Below are 23,987 nucleotides of genomic sequence, written 5' to 3'. Positions count from 1 at the left end.
GTTGATTTGCTATCACTCATATCCTGCACCCATTGTAATTGAAACTCATCCCTCAAATTTGAGTCATTCAGGAAAGTGAAGACCCTCATCCCATTATCAACAATAAGAGTCCTGATCAGCCTCGGCTCAGATGATGTGAGCATCACTTTGCTTCCATGATATAATAAGTACCCCTTAATTTGGTCACTAAATTGATAATCTCATTCAGAGGGACATGAAGGAAGCTGGTTTGGAAACTGAAGAGATAATCACATTGATGTATGGTGTGTTTTGTTAGAGCCAAGACATGTTTATCATGTTTATGAGGCGTCATAGATTGAGCATAACATCTTAAGTCAGGCTGAACCTGACTTAAGCACGCTCCGTGGTAATCCTGGAGGGATAGTTTTCTGACTTGTGTCCATCCTGGCAGGTGAGGCTCCTTGTCAGCATTACAAACTTGGAAAATTACCTGCAGGAAACGTTCCAGCACAAATAGGTTCACCCTAAAAAGCACAAGATACACCTTTAAAACGATAGGAGATGAAAAGTAAATTGTGAGAAATATATTTTTATAAATGAATTAATATCTGAAAATAGTATCAGCCCAAGAGTTCAATTTAGTCAAAATCCAGCTAAGCTCCTTGAAACTCAAACCTTCCCTAACCCACTAGAAGTGCTAATTACTCTTCCAGTTCAGTGCCAGCATGAAAATCTGTCTCCGTATCAGGTTCTGTTACTTTCTCGAGCCCCCACCTACTCACTGGGAAAATGTTTAAAACTTTGTTTTCAAGCTTGAGCCAAGGAACGCAATGATTTTTTTTTGGTCTCCCACATATCAGGCATAATCAGGGAAGGGAATGACAATGCTTGACATGTTAATTCAGTTCTAATAATGACAAGGTACTGTGCCATATATGCCACGGTTTAGGAATTTGTCCTTCATGTGCAGCTTATTGTGTTAGAGATGCTTAAGTGTTCCAATTTAGTTCTGATGATGCATTTCACACTAAACAAGGGATATAATGGACATGACTGATACAAAGTGTAATTTTGTGATTCTTACTGAAAATCTGGTATCTTAAATGTGACAACTACTTGTGACTGGCTTGACGCCGTGGCTGAACATAAATATTTACGGATATGATGCAAGTGATTTATTTACGGCTTGTGTCTGACTCACATAATATGAGCCAAAGAGCTGCATACTGTTGGGTCACGGTTAACATGGTCTCCAATTCACTTCAACTTCAGAAAAAAAATTAATGTAACATAAATTGAAAACAAATTTCGTGCTGTTATATGGATTGTGGGCAAGAGGTTTGTTGGATTGTTAGTATAGATTCTGTGCAATAGGTGACCGATGCATGGCAATTATTACCAAGGGTGAAGGAAATGCACGAGCCTACGTCTCTGGTTCCATTTGGATTCCATAAGAGTCAGCAGGAATTTAATCACGCCCTTGGAATGTCATCTGCTCGGCAGGGTTCAAGAGAGGGTATTCTCTGGGGAATTGGCTTCTCTATCAATCATTTTATTAGTGCTTAACATACCAACAGAGGATAAATAGGAATATCTGCTGCTATTTAGTTTTCATATTACACTTGTTTTCAGTTAGCGCACCATTCTGCATGTTTACTGTATTTAAAAACTTACGATATACTGTACATAATAATAATAAACATTACTTTCATTTGCCAGTGTAACCTCAAATCACAGCTTTAATATACTTGAAGTGCTTTATTTTTTAGAAAGTGCACATATTTTATTTCTCAGTTGCATGATTCTGCTGGCAGGAGGTCTAATCTATATAAACATATGAACTAGGAGCAGGAGGAGGCCACTCAGCCCCTCAAGCCTGCTCCACCAGTCAATAAGATCATGGTTGATCAGAATGTAACCTCAACCCCACATTCCTGTCAACCCCCGATAATCTTTCACCTCCTTGTTAATCAATAATCTATTTGGCTCTGCCTTAAAAATATTCAGATTCTGCTTCCATCACCATTTGAGGAAGACAGCTCCAAAGACTCACAAATGTCTGAGAGAAAAAATTTTTCCTCATCTCTGTCTTAAATGAGAGACCCGTTATTTTTAAACAGTGATCCCCCAGTTCTAGATTCTCCCATAAGAGGAAACATCCTCTGCGCATCCGCCTTATCAAGACTGTTCAGGATCGTAAAGGTTTCAATCAAGTCACTTTTTACTCTGCTAAACTCCAAGCCTAACCTGTCCAACCTTTCCTCATAAGACAACCTGCCCATTCCTGGTGTTAGTCTAGTAAACCTCCTCTGAACCGCTTTTAATGCATTTACATCTTGAGGAGTCTCAGGCCCTGCTGCAGCCAAGCTGCACACCCTCAGCAGCATCCCATGCAAAGCATTTATTGTCCATCGCTAACTGCCCTTGAAAACTGAGTGGCTTGCTAGGCCACTTCAGAGGGCAGTTAAGAGTCAGCCACATTGCTGTGGATCTGGAGTCACATTTAGGCCAGACCAGGTAAGGACAGCAGATTTCCCTCCTTAAAGGGCATTAGTGAACCAGATGGTTTTTTTGCAATAATCAACAATGATTTCATCGTCATCACTAGACTTTTACTTCCAGATTTCTTTTTTAAATTTAAATTTCACCATCTGCCATGGTGGGATTCGAACCCAGGTCCCAAGAGCATTATTTGTTCATGAGATGTAGGCATCGCTGGTTAGGCCGGCAGGTTTTCCGCATCCTTGATTACCCTTGAAATGGTAATGATGAATTGTCTTCTTAAACCACTAGAGTCCTTGTTGTGTGGGTAGTCCCACGGTGCTCTCAGGGAGGGATTTCCAGGATTTTGATCAATGATGATGAAGGAGCAGTGATATATTTTCCAGTCAGAGTGGTGTGTGACTTGGAGGGAATAGTATGCCTGCTACCCTTGCTCTTCTAGGTGACAGAGGCCACATGTTCGGAATGTCCTGTGGAAGGAGCCTTGCTGAGTTGCTGCTGTACATCTTGTAGATGGTGCACACTGCTGTCATTGTGTGTCAGTGCTAGAGGGTTGAATGTTTAAGGTAATGGATGGGGTGTCAATAAATGGGTTGCATTGGTATCTTGAGTTTGTTGGAGCTGGAGAGTGTTCCATCACATTCCTGGCTTTGTAAATGGTGTAAAGACATTAAGGTGTGAAGAGTTGTTACTCACCACAGAAATCCCAGCCTCAGACCTGCTATTGTAGCCACAATAATTATGTGGCATGTCAGGTTAGGTTTCTGGTGAGTGGTGACCACCACCCCTCCACACCAACCTCCCCCAACCCCCTGAAATGGTGGTGGAGGATTCAGTCAGGCTGATGCTGTTGAATCTCAAGGGGAGGTGGTTCAATTTTCTCCCATTAGAGATGGTCATTGCCTGGCAGTTGTATGGCACAAATGTTATTTATTGCTTGTCAGCCCAAGCCTGAATGTTCCCCGGGTCTTGCTATATGCTGGTACAGACCACTTCATTAGCTGAGGAGGCCAATCCCATTTTGGTGTCTGTACAGGGTAAGATTTGTTGAGTAGTGCTTGGACAGCATTGGGTGACATTATTCTTATAGAGCCTAGAGAAGCATTCATACTTCTTGGAATCTGCCTGTCCTCTTCACCAGCCAGTTGAACATGCAGCAGTTGTCCCTCAATACTGCATTGAGGTCCTAGGTGTGCCATAAGAAATCAATTTGCATAGACACATGAAGAACCCATCAATTAGGTGAAAGCCTGGGTCACCCAGAATTTGTGTTATGGTCAGGTATGGAGTAGTAGAATGGCTCCTCTCTTTTTCCAATCCTCGATTGACCGCAACAGATTTCCTTTTAAAAGAATATGCTTGCCAATTCAGCAAGTGTTAGCTGTTTACATGCTGTGACTGTAGAAGACACACACAGACAGGTTTTCTTGTAAGGTTTTTAAAGAAAACGAGAATAACATTTATTGTACTTAACACCCAATCTAAATAAAAATAATAAAAATGCTCCGACTATCACACACAAATGCATTCAAGAGCTCACACGTGCACACACAAGCAAGTTACAAAGGGATTAAGTAGTTTAAAAGTTCAAAAAAAAAAGTCAGTTATGTACAGATTTGGTAGACTGACATCTTGGATGGTTTTAGACTGGACTCAGGGGTCTTTCAGAATTCTGCGATGGAACGATTTAAGGGTGTTGATGGATGATTTCCATTTGGTCTCCTGGAACCAGCAGTTTCTGGTTTGGTTTTTAGAAACTGCCCACAACATATAGCCAGTCAAAAAACAGACAGGGCTCAAGCTCACAGGATAGGTGGAGCAAGGGAGAGGTAGTGCCCACTCAGGAACCTTCTCCTTTTGTGTCTTCTCTTCTTCTATTCTCTGGTCTGGAGATGCAGTTCCTTAAAACACAAATGAGGTTAGTTGTCTCATCACATGATAGTCTCTCACCAACTGACCAGTTGACTCCAGGTCCATGATTTATACATATTAGATTATGGCTGGGAGAGTCCCCTACTCAACCAGCGCCTATTGTCCAAAATTACTGCACCTAATGGCTTGTTCTACAACCAGTTGGATACACAGGTGCTGCCTGGATGTTTTACGAATGAGTCACATTCCTATAAGGTAATTAGCTCTGATGGGTTCTTCTAGGTAGACTGGCTCTGTTATAATGGCTTTGTAATTTACAGGGTACGGCTGTGTTAATGTTTGGTCATCTTAGAAGCTGCTACCTTAAGACATTAAAATGCTGCTGTTCAGTCTTTTAAAACTCAAGCAGTGGTTTCAGCCTAATAAATATCTAAAGTCATTTTTGATATAAAGTATGACTTTATAATAGAAGGCTCCAGTTAATATGGCAGTAAGTTTGTCACAGCTTTTTAATGAGCTACTGCCATTTTTCCTGAGGGAAAACCAAGATAAAATTATATCTCTGTGGACTCCTGAATTTGTTGCAGGACAATAGGTATAATGGTATTGTACAGCATTGGGGTGGGGTGCACTGCAATTAAGAAAATACTTGCCATCTGGCCCAAGCTTTATCTTTATTGGCCTGTTACATGTGGTTTATGGAGCTCTAGGGACTCGCATGTAAAGCTTAAACTTGTATTCCCATTAATTTGAATATACTGGAAGTTTCTGTGCTGACTAATTTCAATTTCTTGTTTTAAAATGTTTTGCCCAAAGAGGCAACAACAGTCCTTTCCAAACCACCAGGCTTACCAAATTCAAACAGGACAAACCGGAAAACAAGCAGTATGAGCACAAAAAAAAAGGCTTAATTGGGAGGGCTGTGTGGGCCAAAATATTTAGGATTCAGAGGCTGGACACAGCTTGGTCTCCCCTGAATAGAAATAAATACATCTCCTTCAGGAGAAAAAGATTGTTAATTATCCTTTGCTATCCCTTGGTGCATTACTGTCAAAGGAATGAGAAAATATTGCTTGGTTAGAGAAAACATTTGAAAAACAATAGAGCAAAAAGTTACATGGTGATTATGTTTTCAATCTCCAGGATTTTTGACACAATAAAGCGACCATTCTTTTTCTCTTCCCTGTGATTTGTATATATTAATGATAAGTCTGTGATCATCCACAGGTGCTTAACCTCTTCCTGGCCTTGCTGTTAAGCTCCTTCAGCGCGGATAACCTCTCGGCATCTGACGACGACACGGAAATGAACAACCTGCAAATTGCCCTCAACAGGTTCACCAACGCGATTGACTTTGTGAAAGGCTTTTTTCTCGGCAGCTTTCGAAGGAAGAAAAGTGACCAGGAAGAGAAACAATTAGATGACTTATCACCTTCAAAAACTGGGGCTCTTGATTTTAACCACACAGACCCAGAGACTGGAAAAGAAGAGAGTTCCAAACTGGACGGGGTTACCACAAAGAAAGGGAAATACCTTCCAGACACGGATGATCACATGGGCCTCTTGGCCAATGCTCACTTGACCGTTCGTGTTCCGATTGCTGAGGCTGAATCTGATGCTGAAGAGGAAGAACAAAGCTCTGAGGCAGATATTGAGGATGTCAACATGGTGAGAAGCATGGTTAAAGTTTTGTGTATCTCAAACTCTTTTGCTTAATAAAATCCTTCTTCAAATATTGAGCACAAGATGGCATTAAATTAACAGTTTCAGCAAAATTTAAGTATAGATAGTTTCTCTCTCTCTCTATAGTATGCTGACACCTAAGCCTCTAGTTTAACTGGGTGTGGGGTGGTGGGGGTGAAAGTGGTCAGGGTATAGACAGGATAGAAACTTCCACCAGAAACTCACTATGATGTGTCGTCCATTTTAACTCCTGTGCCTCATTAAACACTACAGGGCTGTTTTCCTCCAAAAAGCAGCGGGATTGACAGGGGTAGAAATCAGGAGGGAGCCTTATGATGCCAGGGAATGACCCTTAGCATAAAATCAACACCGGACAAGGTCTTTAGCAGCTGATACCAGTATGAAAAGGGAGAGGCAAAGAGGGGCTAGGGATGCCCAAGACCTCTTTGCATCTTGGGTGGGGAGTGCTTCGTTCTGCCTGTCTGTAAGGAGGAGGAGATGGTGATGTCATCATAATGTCACTAAATGCGTAATCCAGAGGCCCAGGTTAATGCTCTGAGTAACATGAGTTCAAATCTCACCACGGCAGCTGATGGAATTTAAATTCAATTAATAAATCTGGAACATAAAATTAGTCTCAGCAATGGTGACCATAACAGTTATTGTCCATTGTTGTAAAAACCTATCTGGTTTACTAATGTTGCCCTTACTTCATCTGGCCTACATGTGAGTCCAGACCCATTGCAATATGGCTGACTCTTAGCTGACCTCTGAAATGGCCTAACATGCCAATCAGTTCAAGGGCAATTGGGGATGGACAATAAATGTTGACCCTGCCAGGGACACCCACATCCCATGAAAGAAAAAAACATAATGGTAACATTTTCTTTAAACTTGCGTCAGCTTCTTCCAACCAGCTGGCACTTCCCAGACTTGCCATTAATATCGCATTGCAACACTGATAATGCCATCGGACTATTATATTTGAATGGAAAGTAGACTGTCACCCGCCTGTACTGACAAAACTGAGATGGCATTGGACAGGAATGGAGGAATCTCAGGCCAGTAATGGACTCAGCCTATTCTTAGTTGGCCTCACACACCAATCTCACTAGGCAAGCAAAGAGGGTTATAACCGAGGCTACTGGTTGTGCTTTCTGGGTCACTTAAATGTCATTAGTTATTTCATGGCTTAAAATGAATAGATTGATGTTTCACTTTGCAAGAAGCTAATAGGTGATTCCTTAAATCTGAAATTGTATTTCAACTTATTAAATGATTTTTGTTATTTTTAAAATATAATTTAACTTTTTAAAATACTACAGGCATCAGGGAGACATTGAAATGGGGGAATTCTTTACCTTGCAAGAAACTAATTGATCTGAATCACTTTGTCTGTATTCTTGAAAAAAGTTAAAAAGACACCTTATATTATTGGCCTTTATAATTCAGTGACTAAAATGTTTCATTGCAGGTAATTTAAATACAATGCAATGGTTTTAATATTTTATCTTAATGCTTTTGCTCATATTTAAATTATTGGGTAGTAACAGGTTGTGGGAATTTGAGCCTATTCCTTTTATCTGTTGAGATATAAAAATAAACTACTGGGGCAAAATTTTCGGACGGGGTGAAGAGCAGGCGGGTTTCCGATTGGTGCCCCCGATTGGGGACGCACCACCATTTTCGTGGGCAGGCCAATTAAGGCCCGCCCAACGTGACACCCGCCAGGAATCGTTATGCACTCCCTATGTGGGCGGCGGGGGATTCCCTCAGCATGAGGGAATAGCGAAATATTGCACAGATCTCCCTGAGGCTAAGTGCTGCCTCAGGGAGCTCGGCTCAGATTTTCAACTTTTAATAAGGGAGCTTCAAATTTTTCCCTGCCATGTCCCCTCATGTGACACTGTCACATGAGCTGGGACATGTCCGTAACTTTTACTTAAACCTGTCATTAAAATTTAAATTCCCTCATGAAACCTCATCCTGCCAGTGGATGAGGTTTCATGGTTTTTCACAAGCCCGCCTGGACTCCCGGCCTGCCCACCAACCTTAAGGTTGGACGGGCAGGTCCATTAATGAGCTGAATTGGCTTTCTAATGGCCTTAATAGGCTGTTGACAAGTCCAACTCGGCTGTGCCCCCGCCAACCTGAAAATGGAAATGACACAGGGTGACATCAGGAGTTCCACTCGACATCACCCTGCATCACTTTACGCATCGGCGAGCGGGCCCTGCCCCCGCCTGCCGACCAGAAGATCCTGCCCCTGGAAAATTGAAAATCTTCTATAATGTGTGCTTTATAGATCTTAACCCTGGATAGTCAGCAGCATTTTGGTTCAATATTGTTCGATTATTGCTTCAATCAAAATAAGCCAACGTTCTGCTGTTGTGGGTTCCCAATCTCAGTTGTGCAGCTGAGGAGGGACAAGGAACAGAATCCAAGTACTTCTCAAGAGACCAGAGAGCAAAGCTGAGCCCTTCTGTTTTACAGCAAAGTCAATTGAGGTCTAGGCTCAGGTCTCTAACCTATCCTCTTAGGAAGTAAGAAATAGTGTTAAATGAATTGAACTTATAGTGACAGATATAACTGCAAACTGAAGGATTGATTTCCTCAACAAAAACCTTTGTTTGAGGATCGATATTTATATTGTTTGAGGCAGGAAGGACCATATCTAAATATGTCAACTTTCAGTTTGGTAACCAGACCAAAATGATATTTTGTTTTTTTTTTTCTTCAGGATCTATTGCCAAAGAAAGATGAAATTCCCAAACCTGTAAGTTTTTGTTTAATGTATGTATGATTTTCACTAAGATTGGCTGCTAGTTGGAATGTCTTTCCTACTGTGGACCTGAAAAATGTTTTCATTTATATAGATCCATATCATTTTGCAAAGCATGTCTTACAAACTCAGTTACTTTGATGTGCAGTGACTGTTGTTTTGTAGGAAAATATGACAGGCTTTTTCTACACAGCAATGTGCTGAAGTGTCTTCAAGGAGGATTGTTACCCATGACAACTCATTTGCCTATATAACAACAGTAATTCAATTTCAAAAGTAAGTCATTGGCTGTGAACTTCCCCTTGGGGGCATGAATCTTTCTCTAATAGTGGGGCATTTTAACAACCACTTGAAGGGAATAATGACACATCAACCAAAGGATGGCACTACAACAGTGCAGCACTCCTTCAGTTCTACGGTGTAGGTTATATACTTGTGTGCTGGTGTGTGGCTTGCAGGTATAATTTTCTAACCTTGAGTGGCAGCAATTGTGCGCAACTAACATCTGGTATATTAATGTATGTTTTCTACAAACAATTCATGAGCCATCAGATGCTGACACTGTACACAGCTACTTCTCAAATGTCCTGGATAGAGGGACTCTTTGCAGATATTAACACATTCCTAGAAGCCACAACCAATATTGGCACACTGCCTGCCATCTTTTTGAAAGACTGTTGTCTACCCAATGGAATGTAGTGCCAATATTTGCAGAAACAATGGGGTGAAATTGACCTTGGGAGATGTTACAAAATGGGGGATAGCACATCAGCAGTCCATTTTACGCTGTGCCTAAGTTTCTTTTCAAATTTACCCCCTGTTTATTATTATACAAAAATAATGGTCTAGTAAGTCAGAAGATATAGAAAAATTTAGTATAGATTCCTCTTGGTATATTCTGTCCCAATGGTAACAAATCTGATGACCTCAGAGGGCATCTGGGATTCCTTCACAAATCCCCTATGCTTTTCGTTTCAAATACTGATACTTTATAACAGTACTGATATACTGTTTATAATCATGTGGAACAAAGACCAAAACAATGGAATTCACATGCAAGGAGCAAAAGCATTTAGCCAGCAGTTTAATTACATTGAGGACCAAATGTGCTCACAGAAAATAAGAGTTGAGAATATGTTACAGGAGTGCCAATGAAGTTTAGCTGACAGTGAGCTCCTAGAAAGACCTTCTTGCTGTTTATCATGTCACATGAACATTCTTAAAAAATTTTACTGCACATTTCTGCTTCTATATTATATTATATCCACTGCTATTTCATTCTTGTACAGGGTAAAATGCAAATAGATTCTTCCCAGTGCAGTACTGTGGACCTGAAAGTTCAAGAGGAAGAGATAGAGGAGGTTGAAGAAGAAAATCCTGAGAATAATGAACCAGAAGCATGTTTGACAGAAGGTAAAAACCCTGAAAGATATGGCGGAGAAGGAAGGAAAGGGAAAAATGTAGGAGACATGTGGCCCACTGTACTGGAGTTCCAACATATTGTAACATACAATAACAGACTTGCCACTTGCACTCTCCATTTCAACATGGTGAGTTGCCATTCTCAGTGTACCATCGAGGTGAATCCAGAAGCAAAGAACAAGCACTACTTTACAATCTCAGCTCTTGCAATCTTTCAGTGTAATTCACTATTCTTTGTGTAGTATGGCAACTTGTAGAATAGTACAAGTTACGGATGAGGATAAGCTAATGTCGTGTTGTGGCTCAGTTATACATCCTGTGATTTGTATTCAGAACATAAAGAACAGGAACAAGAGTAGACCATATGACTCCTTGAGTCTGCTTCACGAGTCAATGAGATGATATTTGATCTTCAACATCAGTTCCAATTTCCCACCAGATACTCATATCCCTTGATTTGCTGAGAGTCCAAAACTTTACTGATCTCAGTCTTAAATAAAGTCAATGGCTGATCAAGATAATCCACAATACTGAGGTAGAGAATTTCAAAAATTCTCAATTCCATGCACTATACAACCCAAGATCCTATTTCGCATTCTCTATTCCTTCAACACTCTTCCCATGACTCCCCTCAAGTCTTCTCCCTGTATCTTGTCGACAAATTTCATTTAGTTTATAATTCAATGTTTATTCTCCTTTCCTATTCTCACCACTTTGTACTTGTCAACTTTGAAATTCATTAGCAATTTATCAGTCTATCTTATTAATCTGCATGAGTCTCTCTGCATTTGTTTAGCCGGCTTTTGAGTGTTCTACCTTTGGACAGTTTATCTGTAGCCCCACTTCCAAATAGTTAGCATAAAGCATTGATAGTGAAAGCTCCAGCTGATCTTGGCAGCACCCTATAAGATAAGGCTTCGATGCCAATCCACTTCAGTAGCTGACCACCTATTCTGTGTTTTTTTTAACCTGGCTGACTAACTTGCTGTACAATTGTACATGAAAAGCCTCATTAATGTATAGACAAACAATATCTATGATAAGTTTCCTTTATCCAAGTTCTGATATCATCTTAAATAATTCTAATAGGTTCGTCAAACAGCTTCCTCCACTACCATATAGCAATGCTGATTGGCTTTAATGATTTCATCATTCTTCAAGTGTTTTGCAGTACCCTTTGCCAGCTTTGTCCCTGAGTCAGACGGTTATGGGTTCAAACTCACAACTGAGCACTTGAGTACTTGATCAAGGCTGACACTTCAGTGACATATGGAGGTGGCATCTCCTGGATGAGACGTTAAACAAATCCACCATTATAGCCATATCAAGTATTCCTAAATTTTCCATGGTGCTGTTCGAAGAAACGTGTGGGTTCACCCAGTCCTCACCCATCATCAATAAAACAGATTCTCTGATCACTAATATCATTTGCTGGTTGTGGAAACTTGCTCTGTGCAAATTGGCTGCTCCATTTGCTTACATTACAATGGTGATTACAATTTAAAAGTAACTCCTTCGCTCCACAGCTCCTCATGGCATCCTGAGGACGTGTAAGCTGCTGAAGAAATACAAGATTTTTCTTTCAAAACATATTCTAGCGTTTTAGCCAGGATGCATGTCAGATTGGACAGCCTGTACTTCCCAGACTTTTCTTTAAGGATAGATCTTAAGTTCTCTTCTCTTTAAATCCTTTAGATCAACTAGCCAAATCAACCTCCCAGCAGAACATAGACACTTTTATCAGCCTTTTTTTTAAGTACTCCTGATACTTCCTTCTTCCTTGTTTTATGAAACAGAAGTTCAGCTTTGGTGATGCCTTGCTAATACATGCATTATAAAATTACACTATATGTATAATAGCAGCAGGTGCTAGGAGACATTATGATATCTGATTAAAAACAGTAGTTCTATTACATTAACCGCACAGTAAAATGTTGTCAGTGCACTTGGTACAGGAAATATTAGATGTCACACTATAGGCAGTAAAAAGCTTAGAGGGGCATCTTAATGGGATTGTGAAAAAGGCATATGGGACATTTGCCTTTATCAATCGAGGCATAGATTACAAAAGTAGGGAGGTCATGTTGTAGTTGTATAAAACCTTGGTGAGGCCACAGCTGGAGTACTGTGTGCAGTCCTCGTCGCCACATTATAGGAAGGATCTGTTTGCACTGGAGGGGGTGCAGAGGAGATTCACCAGGATGTTGCCTGGGATGAAACATTTAAGTTATGAAGAGAGGTTGGATAGACTTGGGTTGTTTTCGTTGGAGCAGAGAAGACTGAGGGGCGACCTGATCGAGATGTACAAGATTATGAGGGACATGGACAGTGTGGATAGGGAGTAGCTGTTCCCCTTAGTTGAAGGGTCAGTCATGAGGGGACATAAGTTCGAGGTGAGGGGCAGGAAGTTTAGGGGAGATGTGAGGAAAAACTTTTTTACCCAGAGGGTGGTGACGGTCTGGAATGCACTGCCTGGGAAGGTGGTGGAGGTGGGTTGCCTCACATCCTTTAAAAAATACCTGGATGAGCACTTGGCACGTCATAACATTCAAGGCTATGGGCCAAGTGCTGGTAAATGGGGTTAGGGAGGTAGGTCAGATGTTTCTCACGTGTCGGTGCAGACTTGATGGGCTGAAGGACCTCTTCTGCACTATGTGATTCTGTGATTCTGTAAATTTATTTGAATTGTTGCTGCTTGTACAGGCTGTTTGAGAGTCTGGCCCTGTCTGGACATTGATCTAAAGAGCGATCGAGGCAAGATGTGGTGGAATCTAAGGAAAACCTGCTTCAGGATAGTGGAACACAACTGGTTTGAAACATTTATCATCTTTATGATACTACTTAGCAGTGGTGCCCTGGTAAGACTCAACTCCTTCCCTGTAAATTGCTATGCAGTGTTTAAGGGCAGGATGTATAAGCTGCAATTGTGATTTGTTACATATGATACTTTGTAAGCATCCAGTTTTAGAAACATACATAAAGTAAAAGCTGATCGTTTGTTTATGTCTAATATTGTTCGTGAATGAATTCTGTGCATATAAGCTATAAATGGATTAAAATTAAGAAGCTAGTCACATTTGAGATGTATGTCTTATATAATGTTGTGTATGATTTAAGTGTTACCCACGTGTGACTATTGTGTTTCTTATATCAGCCCTATAAAGTTCTCACTTTCTATAGTATATGGCCCTCTGTGGTTCTCACTTTCTACAGTATATTAGAAGTTTTATGTGTGGTGCACACTTTCTGTAAGAGCCACACTTGATGTCAACTTTAGTTTTCATACTTTGAATTTCACACTTTAATGTATCCTTGTACTCACTGTCAGTAACACTGTGGCAGATCTGTGAATATATAATATAAACTGGAAATAAACAATTCTGTTGAGGGTGATTTGTTTTTGTTTGAGGTTTAGGGAAATTGTTAAATTTTGATATTTGTGAAGTCAAACCACATTCCTAACCACATTCATCATATGATGAACATGTGATTTCTGACCTCATCTTCAGATTTTTCAGCAAATATGCACAGATATTCAAACCTACAGTGACAAGATTGGACAAAGAACTGACTGCATACCATAGGTGTAGGTGGTCCTCTTGGTCAACACCACACCGCATGGTTATTATGGTTTCAGTTACAGGTGGCAATGTTCACTTCAATCGTAGCAGTATACTACTGCCAGATCATAAAGAATGGCTTTGGACAATCATCCTCAAGGGGCATTTTATTATCCTATAGCATTTACTATATTGAGGGCATACTATCTTTCCCTTTTTGGTTGATCCCATCAAACTGCCACCCCTATACCCCTATATTCAAGGTGGGAAGCTAGTTTCAGGATGTCTACCTCTATAGAAATGACTCAGTCTCCTGAGTAGCAAAGCTGAGCCAACAACTCAGTGTATGAACATCTCCAGCCATAACCCAAGCCCTAATATTCTGGGCAGTCGGGTAGTAGGCAAAGCTGGGTGGTGGTGGGCCTCTAAGACCCTGAAGGACCAATTGCCAATCTTATACTTCAAAGACAGTAGAAATAAAATTACATTCATTAGGTGTGCTTTCATGCAACTCAACTATTTTCTAATTTCACGGAAGCCCCATTCCAACTCTTGGTCCACAAGTTCCCTGGACAGCTCCAAATGCACCTCATTAACTCCATTTGTGTTATTATTGGAAGGGAAAATATGATTGCCCTGGTCACTTCCCTTGGTAAATGTCTCAACTGATAAACCTTATGAGATCCAAAATAAGTTTCAGATCACCCAATGTTACTTAAGATGTGAGCCATTTTATATATATTGCTAATTTTGATTACTCATGATCAGGATACAAATATTTTAATTTCATTAAGATCTTAACTCTGTGATTTCAGTTTAATGAGACTTAGGCCTGAATTTTCACAGAAATGGAAGGGCTCCACACCTTAGCCAAAATGGTGCTGGAACCCCGATTCCAGGAGCCCTGCCCCTGAACCTTTGACCCACTATTTTCAGTGTGGGGTGTGGTTGTATTTTGCACATTCTTGGTTCATGGAAGCAGCTGCACATGTAAAAGCGCAACTGCATTCAAACAGATCAAATTTCCGTTACTGGGATTTCCAAAATATGGTTTGTGGGCTTTAGATATTTGAGGAAAAGGTCCAAAGCTGCCAGTTATTTGGAGATGTAAGGTACCCCTTTGGAGAGGTAAGGTGCCCTTTGTGGGAGGTCAGGTGCCCCTTCTGGAGAGGCAAAGTACCCTTTTAGAGAAGTTAGGTGTCCTTTGGGAGAGATAGGTGCCCTTCGGGGAAGGTCAGATGCCCCTTTGGGATTCTTAATGGTAGACATGAATGTGTATAAAAGCGGATAATCTCTGTGGAGCTATAAAGCTGTCAAGTCATACAAAATCACAGCCCTTTCATTTTTTGAAATAAAACCATCCAGCTTGCAGTTGTGAAAAAAAAACTGGTGGTTGCTATTTCACTTTTGTCATAAGGATGAGTGCTGCTTGACTGCTTCCACAAATTTTCATTATCACAGTGAGTGGTCTGTAAGCTCACAGTTTGAGTGACAGTTCCAACGGGTTATAAAGAGATTAGTTGACTGTGATGTGGGCTATGAATGTAAATGTATGTTTTTATAATGGATTAGCTACTTGAAGGTTTTAAATGTTATCCATGAGCGTATTTTAAATAATGTGAATTCGGCAATATACATTTAGGACTTCATTTTATTTCATCTCACCATGGCTCCTGAGGTATGCCCATGGTAGATATTGTATGAGTTGGCATGGAGGGTCTAAGGGCAAAGGGTGGTGGGGGCATGGACTGGCAGAATTTGCCACTAAGGTGGTATCAGGACCATAAAGGACCATGGGGATGAATAAGGGCAAGGGTTGGTATGGAGAGTATGAGAGGCCATGGGGGTTTGGTGGTGGGTGGGTTGGGGGCTTAAGGTGGCATGAATGGATCTTGGAGAATGTGTGGGGTTGAAGGGGTATGAGTGTGAGGGCTAGAGGGCTGTTCTTTGTTTTGTTGTTTTTATTGTAACTGGACGATGCCCCAGAGCGGCGCAACGGGCTGTTTGAATAGAATTCGGAATGTTCCCAACTCTGTGCTCCCGACTCAGGAGCAAAATCTCCGCCCTTAGCTTTACTCAAGTCATGGCCATCCATTGAAAAACATCTAAATATCTGCTTCATTCTTCAAATGAGTATCTTTTAAATGTGGCTACAACAGCATTTTAGTTTACTTTCAACGTGTGGTGCTTCATTTACTCCACAACAATGCACTATTTCTCAGTCTTGTCTGTAGCTAAGCTGCCTACTTGCAGGTCTCTGCCAATCTCATTCATGATTTTGTCACTAAAATCTGAAGGCATTGGCCTGAATCAGTCTCCAACGTTGCCTTGTTCCTTCTAAGGAAGTACATTCCCCCTGCTTATCTTCTTCCATTAATGTCAAGGTTAGAATTAGTGTACTAAGAGATGAAGAAAGGTAAGCTTAAGCCATATTCAACCATTATGAAACCCCATGTGTCACTGTAACATGAGCCGGGTACAATGATACTTTAGCTGCTCTAACAGTGGCGTTACCTCACATTGGCACTTACATTCCATGAGAGATCACAAAAGAAATGTGAAAGCATTTTAATTAGCTCTGGTATTTTGGTGTGTAGTGCTGTAACATCACATACTGTGAAGCTGTGTACAGGAATTAACAACATGCACTTTGAATAGTGGAACAAACTGCATATTTTAGTCTTGAGGATTGAACTCAGTTATTTGTTGGGATGCATTTACTAGTAGACGTCATTTGTGGACAGTATCTTCTCCTATAGGGTACATGTCTACAGACAAGTAGGAATGCATAAGATGTAATTGGACACCAGAAACCCAATGTATAGTTTGATCCAGTCAGTGGCACTCAGAGTGGAGGCAAGAAATGCCATCTTCCAGTTTTGCTTGACAACACAGAGATTGTGGTACTGCAGGTGTAACCCTTTGAAAGCAAAATAATGCAAATGTTGGAAGTCTGAAATAAAGACAGAAAATGCAGGAAATACTCAGCAGGTCAGGCAGCATCTGTGGGGAAAAACAGAAGTTACGTTTCAGGTTGATGACTTTTCAAAGTTCAGGAAACGCACAGTGCTAACAATCCCCACAGTTCAGACAACACAGAAAATTCCACAATTCCCCACAGTTAGCCAAATGCAGTACGAAAACTCCCCACAATTTTGACAACACATTGGCCCAGATCTTCCAAGCAGTGGCAATGGTGGTCAGATTGCCACTATGCTCGGAAATTCCCCTGACTCAGCGCTGCTGCGTATTGGGGTCTTCGGAGCCTGGCTTTCACAAAAACGCACAGCGCAGCATCCCTCGGGGAACATCATCAGAGTGAAGTAGAGTTGGGGGAAGGCAGGTCACGTCCCAGATTTATGGCATTAGCTGCTGTATGGTAAGTTTAAATGTCCTGTCTTTGAATGTGAGTGATTGGATGAGTGAATGTGTGGGTTAGTGAATGGGTAGGTAGGTGTGGGTAGGTGGGTAGATGGGTTAAGTTCTTAAGTGGGTAAGGGGTTAGATGGGTAAGTGGATAGGTGGGTGAAATAGGTAGGTGAGTGGATGAGTTGGTTGACGTGGTAGGTGGTTGAGGTGATAAATGGTTAGGTGGGTGAATTGTGTAAGTGGTTAGGTGGGTGGGTGAAATGGGTGATATGGGTCAGTGGGTAAATGGGTAGGTGGTAGATGGGTAATTGGATGGATGGTAAGTGGGTGAGGTGGTTGGTTGGTGAGGTGGGTAAATGGGTAGGTTAGGAGGGTTAGGTGAATAAGTGGGTGAATTGGATAGGTGGATAAGGTGGTTAAGTGGCTAGGCAGGTGGGTGAATGGTTAGATGGGTGCATGGGTAAGATGTTAGGTGGGTAAGTGGTTAGGTGGATAAGAGTGTAGGTGGGTGAATGGGAAGAGTGGGTGAGTAGATAAGTGGGTAGAGGTGGTAGTTGGGTGGGGTGGGTGAATGGGTAGTAGGGTCGGAGTAGTTGAGTGGTGGGGCTAGTCGGGGATTAGGGATCTATATTCAGGTTGGGGGGTAGTCGGAAAGTTGGAGGGGTGGCTGAGGGTGCTGTTGGGTGGATCAGGGTAGTCCAGTTGGGTTGCAGGGTTGGTCAGGTGGTTAGGGAATGATCGGGTCAGTCGGGGATGTTGTCACATTGGATTGGGGGTTAGTCAGTGGTCGGGGGAGTAGTCCGCCAAGGATCAGGGGATAATTGGGGTGGGAGGGGGGAAGTCAGTTGTCTAGTTACCCAGGTGTTGGGCTAGGTTTTAATCTGACTAACATTTTCAGGGTAACTACCCAGTTAAGTACTGCAGAACTTTCCAAAGTCTCTGACCCTGGCTCAGAGCCGGAGACATTCAAAGAAGGTCCCGGGGAACAGGCGAATTTTCTTTTTTAATTCATTCATTCACGGGATGTGGGCTTCGCTGGCTGGGCCAGCATTTATTTCCCAACCCCAGTTGCCCTTGAGAAGGTGGTGGTGAGCTGCCTCCTTGAACCGCTGCAGTCCACGTGATGTAGGTACACCCACAGTGTTGTAAGGAAGGGAGTTCCAGGATTTTGACCCAGTGAAGTGAAGGAATGGCAATATATTTCCAAGTCAGGATGGTGAGTGACTTGGAGGGGAACTTCCATTTGGAGGTGTTCCCATCTATCCACTGCCCTTGTCCTTCTAGATGCTAGTAGTCGTGCGTTTGGAAGGTGATGTCTAAGGAGCTTTGGTGGATTCCTGCAGTGCATCTTGCAGATGGTCCACACTGCTGCTACTGTGCATTGGTGTTGGAGGGAGTGAATGTTTGTGGAGGGGCTGCCAATCAAGTGGACTGCTTTGTCCTGGATGGTGTCAAGCTTCTTGAGTGTTGTGGGAACTGCACTCATCCAGGCAAGTGGGGAGTATTCCATCACACTCCTGACTTGTGCCTTATAGATGGTGGACAGGCTTTAGGGAATCAGGAGGTGAATTACTCACTGCAGCATTCCTAGCCTCTGACCTGCTCTTGTAGCCACAGTATTTATATGGCTAGTCCAGTTCAGTTTCTGGTCAATGGTAACCCCCAGGATGTTGATAGTGGGGGACTCAGTGATGGTGGTGCCATTGAACGTCAAGGGATGATGGTTAGAATATCTCTTGTTGAAGATGGTCATTGCCTGGCACTTGTGTGGCACAAATATTACTTGCCACTTGTCAGCCCAAGCCTGGATATTGTCCAGGTCTTGCTGCATTTGGACATGGACTGCTTCAGTATCTGAGGAGTTGTGAATGGTGCTGAACATTGTGTAATCATCAGCGAAGATCCCCAATTCTGACCTTATGATGTAAGGAAGGTCATTGATGAAGCAGCTGAAGGTGGTTGGGCCCAGGACACTAATCTGAGGACCTCCTGCAGTGATGTCCTGGAACTGAGATGACTGACCTCCAACAACCACAACCATCTTCCTCTGTGCTAGGTATGACTCCAACCAGCGGAGAGTTTCCCCCTAATTCCCATTGACTCTAGTTTTGCTAGTGCTCCTTGATGCCACACTTGGTCAAATTGCCCATTGGAAGCTTAAACTTTCTGGGCAATTCCCATGTAAGTGCATGCGTCGGACTTCCATGGGGTCCTGATTCACATCTTTAGTTGTACATATGGTTTCCAATGATCCAGAGACCAGAAGATTTGGCCCATTACATTTTAACAATAAATTAAATAATTGTGTTATAATGTTTTAATTTAGCTTCTTGGGAACAGAGGCCTAAACTGTTTATTTGCTTGCAGGCATTTGAAGACATATACATTGAAAACAGAAAGGTTGTTAAGACACTGCTCGAGTACGCTGACCAAGTGTTCACATATATCTTTGTGGTGGAAATGCTGCTAAAATGGACTGCATATGGATTCAAGACATATTTTACCAATGCATGGTGCTGGCTAGACTTTTTAATTGTTGATGTAAGTATTCCTAGAACCTAAGAAACAATAACCTACTTGGGAAGGTGGGAATTAAACCCCTGTTTAATTTAAATTAACCATTCACGATGATTCAGTCCTAAATAACTGATTATAAAATCACATTATTTTAATTTGGTTCAATGTGTGAAGTATCATCTGCTCGTCCTGATCCATGTAGAACCAAAGCATCCCATGTACCATTCCTCTCAAATACTGTCAACAATATTACAAAATTATATCAGCCCAGATTAGCCAAGTACAAATTTGATCAAGTTGGCCTTTTTCAGCTTGGTCTGGTCTGTTGACATGAGTGGAATTTAGGACTGGCGTTTCTGATCACCAAGATTGAGAGGTTGCTAATTAGATGCCTGAATTCTGGGTACATATGAAAGACTGCAAGTTGTGGATTCACATCCGATTCACACCATAGACTTATATTTGTTCTTAAAAATGAGACAGTTCATAAGCCCATCTAATTATCGGAGGGTAAATTCACTGATCTTAATCCCAAGTGGGAGTCACATATAAAGGGAGTTCTGTTTATAGAATTGGGGCCACAGTATTGTAACCCTAACCCTGACCTTTACTTTCTTTAGGTGATAAAAAGGAATCTGTTTTGATGGCAATTTAGTTTTTTTTCTATCACAGTGTTTCAGAGGTTAAAAATCAGTGCCACTTACCAAAATCATACCCTAAATTAATTTAGCACATTGTTTTCATGAATGTTCACTTCCTTATAGAGCATTTTGCTTGAAGGAGGAGCCAAGATCCTCAGTTCAAATATAAACATGCTGAGGTGATTTATTAAATATGTGCCCATTTGACAGCTTTTTCTAAAAGGAATTGAAGTACTTGCATTTATATAGCACTTATCATATTATCTCAATGTTGGAGCTGTGCTCATCCAGGCAAGTGGAGAGTATGTAAGGGGCTGTGAATCGAACAGCAATCATCAGCGAACATCCCCACTTCTGACCTTAGTGTAGAGGGATGATGATTGATGAAGCAGCTGGAGATGGTTGGGCCTAGGACATACCCTGAGGAACTCCTGCAGTGATGTCCAGGAACTGAGATGATTGGCTTCCAACAGCCACATGCATTTTCCTTTATGCTATATGACTCCAACCAGTGGAGAGTTTTACCCAGATTCCTATTGATTTCAATTTTGCAAGGGTTCGTTGATGCCACACTTGGTCAAATGCTTCCTTGATGTTCAGGGCAGTCACTCTCACCTCATCTCTGGAATTCAGCTCTTTTTTCCATGTTTTGACCAAGGCTGTAATGAGATCTGGAGCTGTGTGGCCATGACATAACACGGACAGAGCATTAATGTGCTGGTTATTGCTGAGCAAGTGCTGCTTGATAGTACGATTGAGGGCACCTACCATCGCTTTGCTGATAATTGAGAATAGACTGAGGGGCAGCAATTGGGCGGATTGGATTTGTCCTGCTTTTTATAGACAGGACATGCTTTGACAATTTTTCACATTGTTGGATAGATGCCAATGTTGGAACTATCCTGGACTTCAGATTCCTACGGTGCCTGTGTCTGGCTCTTAGTATGACTGGTTTTTTAGCTTCATGTTCCTGGCCACAGGTTACATATACATCTGTGTATGAACATGCACAGATCATGCTAATGTCTCAGAGTAGAGCTTGGCCTCCATTCGTCTCAGTGCTCAGAACTTGTGGGAGCTGGCATGCACAACCACCTCATGTTAAAAAAAAACTTACACAGGCATCTTCCACTCATCAAAATGAAATTTGGGACCAGGAACTTCAGGACCCTCATGGACAACCCTAACAGTGACAGACTGGAACGCCACGCCACCATCATAGCTCGGGAACACATTGCCACCCTAAGAGAGACATGATGTGCAAGAGAAGGCTAACTGAAGGAACAAGGTGGTGGGTACATCTTGGAAGAGCCTTCCAGAAGAGGAATGACACCTCCACGGGTTGGGATTCTCTACCAAAAATTAGCTTGATGCACACCTCAGTGACTTCCTCTGTGGGATAAGCGAGTACCTCATGACTGCCCAGCTCACCCAAATGAGGACTCAGCATGCCATTGTCATCAGAGCATATGCTCCTGCACTTGAGGCAACAGACAAGAGACCAAGGAGGAATTCTACGCGGTCCTCGAGCAATCCCTAGCCCGAGATCCTCCTTGGAAATTTCAACTTCAGAGTCAGGAAGGATGCAAAACTCTGAAAGGGGGTGATAGACAAGGAAAGAGAGGGGAAAGCAAACTTTAACGGGGTTGTTCCCCTGATAAAATGTCTGGAACATGACCTTATTGTAACTAACAGCCTTTATTATTTATTCATGGGATGTGGGCATCATTGACTAAGCCAGTGTTCATTGTCCATCAATAACTGACCTTGGGAAGATGGTGGTGAGCTGTCTTCTTAAACTGCTGTAGTCTATGTGGTTTAGGAACAGCCACAATGCTGTTAGGAAGGGAGTTCCAAGATTTTGACCCAGAGACAGTGAAGGAAGGTTCCACCAAGAAGACAAGGACATGACCATATGGCAACACCCACAGTCCAAACAATGGCACTAGCTCGACTACGTCATAGTTCAAGCAAGGGACCACAGAGGTGTCCACATTACCCGTGCCATGACAAGCACTGATAACTGCTGGACTGATCACTGCCTTATCCAGCCTACATCTCCCATCAGCCTGCCCTCCAAGCAACAGAAACAACAGAAGCAATTCCACAAGAAAATTAACATCAAAAGCCTTAAAGATCCCACTAAGGCAGCCTTTCTCAGTCGGAGCCTCACACTGCCAACCTCTCAATCTCCAGCCACCAGGAGTGATGGAGTGTCCATAGCATCTGCTCAACCCTAAAGTCCACCATAACAAACACTTGCGAATTGGACCCTAGTCTCTCTTGGAAACATGACTGGTTTGATGAAAACAATGAAGAGATATAGGACCTAACCTTGTATAAGTGTAAAGCTTTCATTGACTGGAAACTTCACCATGGCTCAAGAGAAAAACAACAGTCCTACAAGCGGCTGAAGACAGCAGTACAGCTTATCGCCTGTGACATAAAGAATAAATGGGGGGTAGAAGGGATGATGGAGACCCAACAACTCGGGGACGCCAATAACATGCACAATTTGTTCAGCACCGTCGAGATGATCGATAGCCCAAACATGCAAGGTCCCACCCCACTGAGAGCCAGGGCATGGAGGGGAGCTCATCAAGGACAGGGAGATAGTCAGTGCTCACTGGGGAGAAAATTTTGAAGAATTCCCCAACCGACACTCTGTCTTCGACTCGAACATCCTCAACACCATTCTTCAATTCTCGGTCCAGCTCAGTCTCGGCACTGCCCTGGTCCAGAGCAAAATTGAAAAAGCTGTTAATGACAGCTGAGAAATAACAAAGCCCCTGGAGCAAATGGGATCCCTGCTCAAATTCTGAAACATTGTGCAGATACACTCCTGCATATCTGCATAACCTCATATCCTTCATTTGGGAAGAGGGGTGCATGCTGGGGGATGTCAGGGACGTTGTGATTGTGACTATATTCAAAAAGGGTGACAGTCCTATTGCTGTACCTACAGAGGAGTCTCCCTGTTGTCTGTCACAGCTGGGGAGATCATTGCAAGGGTCCTCCTGAACCGGCTCCAGCCAGCGGACAAAGAACTCCCTTCGTGATCACAGTGCAAAGTTTCACCCATCGAGATCCACCACATTACTGTGCAGGAAATTCAAGAAAAGTGCAAGGTACAGCACCAACCGCTGTACATAGCCTTTTTCAACCTCACAAAAACCTTTGCCTCTGTCAACCGTGAAGGATTATGGAGGATCCTCCTCAAATTTAGCTGCCTTCAGAAATTTGTTACCATCCTCTGCCTACACCACAATGAAATGCAAACTGTGATCCTCACCAACAGAAACACCACAAACATTATTTCAGTGAAAGCTGGGGCCATACAGGGCTGTGGTCATTGCACTAACTCTTGTTCATTTTCCTCGCTGCAATACTACACCTAATCTCCAGGAAATTATCCAGAGGTATGGAGATAATCAACAGAACAGATGGGAAACTGTTCAAGCTAACTCTTCAAACCAAAACCAAAACCATTCTAACCTCAGTCATTGAGCTTCAGTATGCAGATATCGCTTGAGTTGCCTCACTCAGAAACTTCTACTAAATGCCTGGAAAATTAAAGTCCTCTTCCGAGCAGCTCTCACAGCAAAACACCTCCTCCACCCACATCACCGCCCACACACAACCCCCGCCCCTCCCCCCCCCCCCCCCCCCCGCCACCAA

The 23,987-nt window shown here is 42.3% G+C and overlaps 1 protein-coding gene across 1 annotated transcript in view; it reads left to right on the top strand.

Moving 5' to 3' along the window:
• Nucleotides 1–23,987, top strand: part of LOC121268967 (sodium channel protein type 4 subunit alpha-like) — a 208,334-nt gene that overhangs the window by 140,756 nt on the left and 43,591 nt on the right. The window contains exons 16-19 of the mRNA XM_041173268.1: nucleotides 5,563–6,003; nucleotides 10,090–10,213; nucleotides 12,926–13,080; nucleotides 19,519–19,692. Of these exons, the coding sequence (XP_041029202.1) occupies nucleotides 5,563–6,003; nucleotides 10,090–10,213; nucleotides 12,926–13,080; nucleotides 19,519–19,692 (894 nt within the window). The remainder of the gene's footprint in view (nucleotides 1–5,562; nucleotides 6,004–10,089; nucleotides 10,214–12,925; nucleotides 13,081–19,518; nucleotides 19,693–23,987) is intronic.

Source organism: Carcharodon carcharias, chromosome 23, assembly GCF_017639515.1.
Source record: "Carcharodon carcharias isolate sCarCar2 chromosome 23, sCarCar2.pri, whole genome shotgun sequence".
NCBI lineage: Eukaryota > Metazoa > Chordata > Chondrichthyes > Lamniformes > Lamnidae > Carcharodon > Carcharodon carcharias.
The sequence above is the reverse complement of the archived record's forward strand: the minus strand, read 5'-3'. Positions and strand labels throughout refer to the sequence as shown.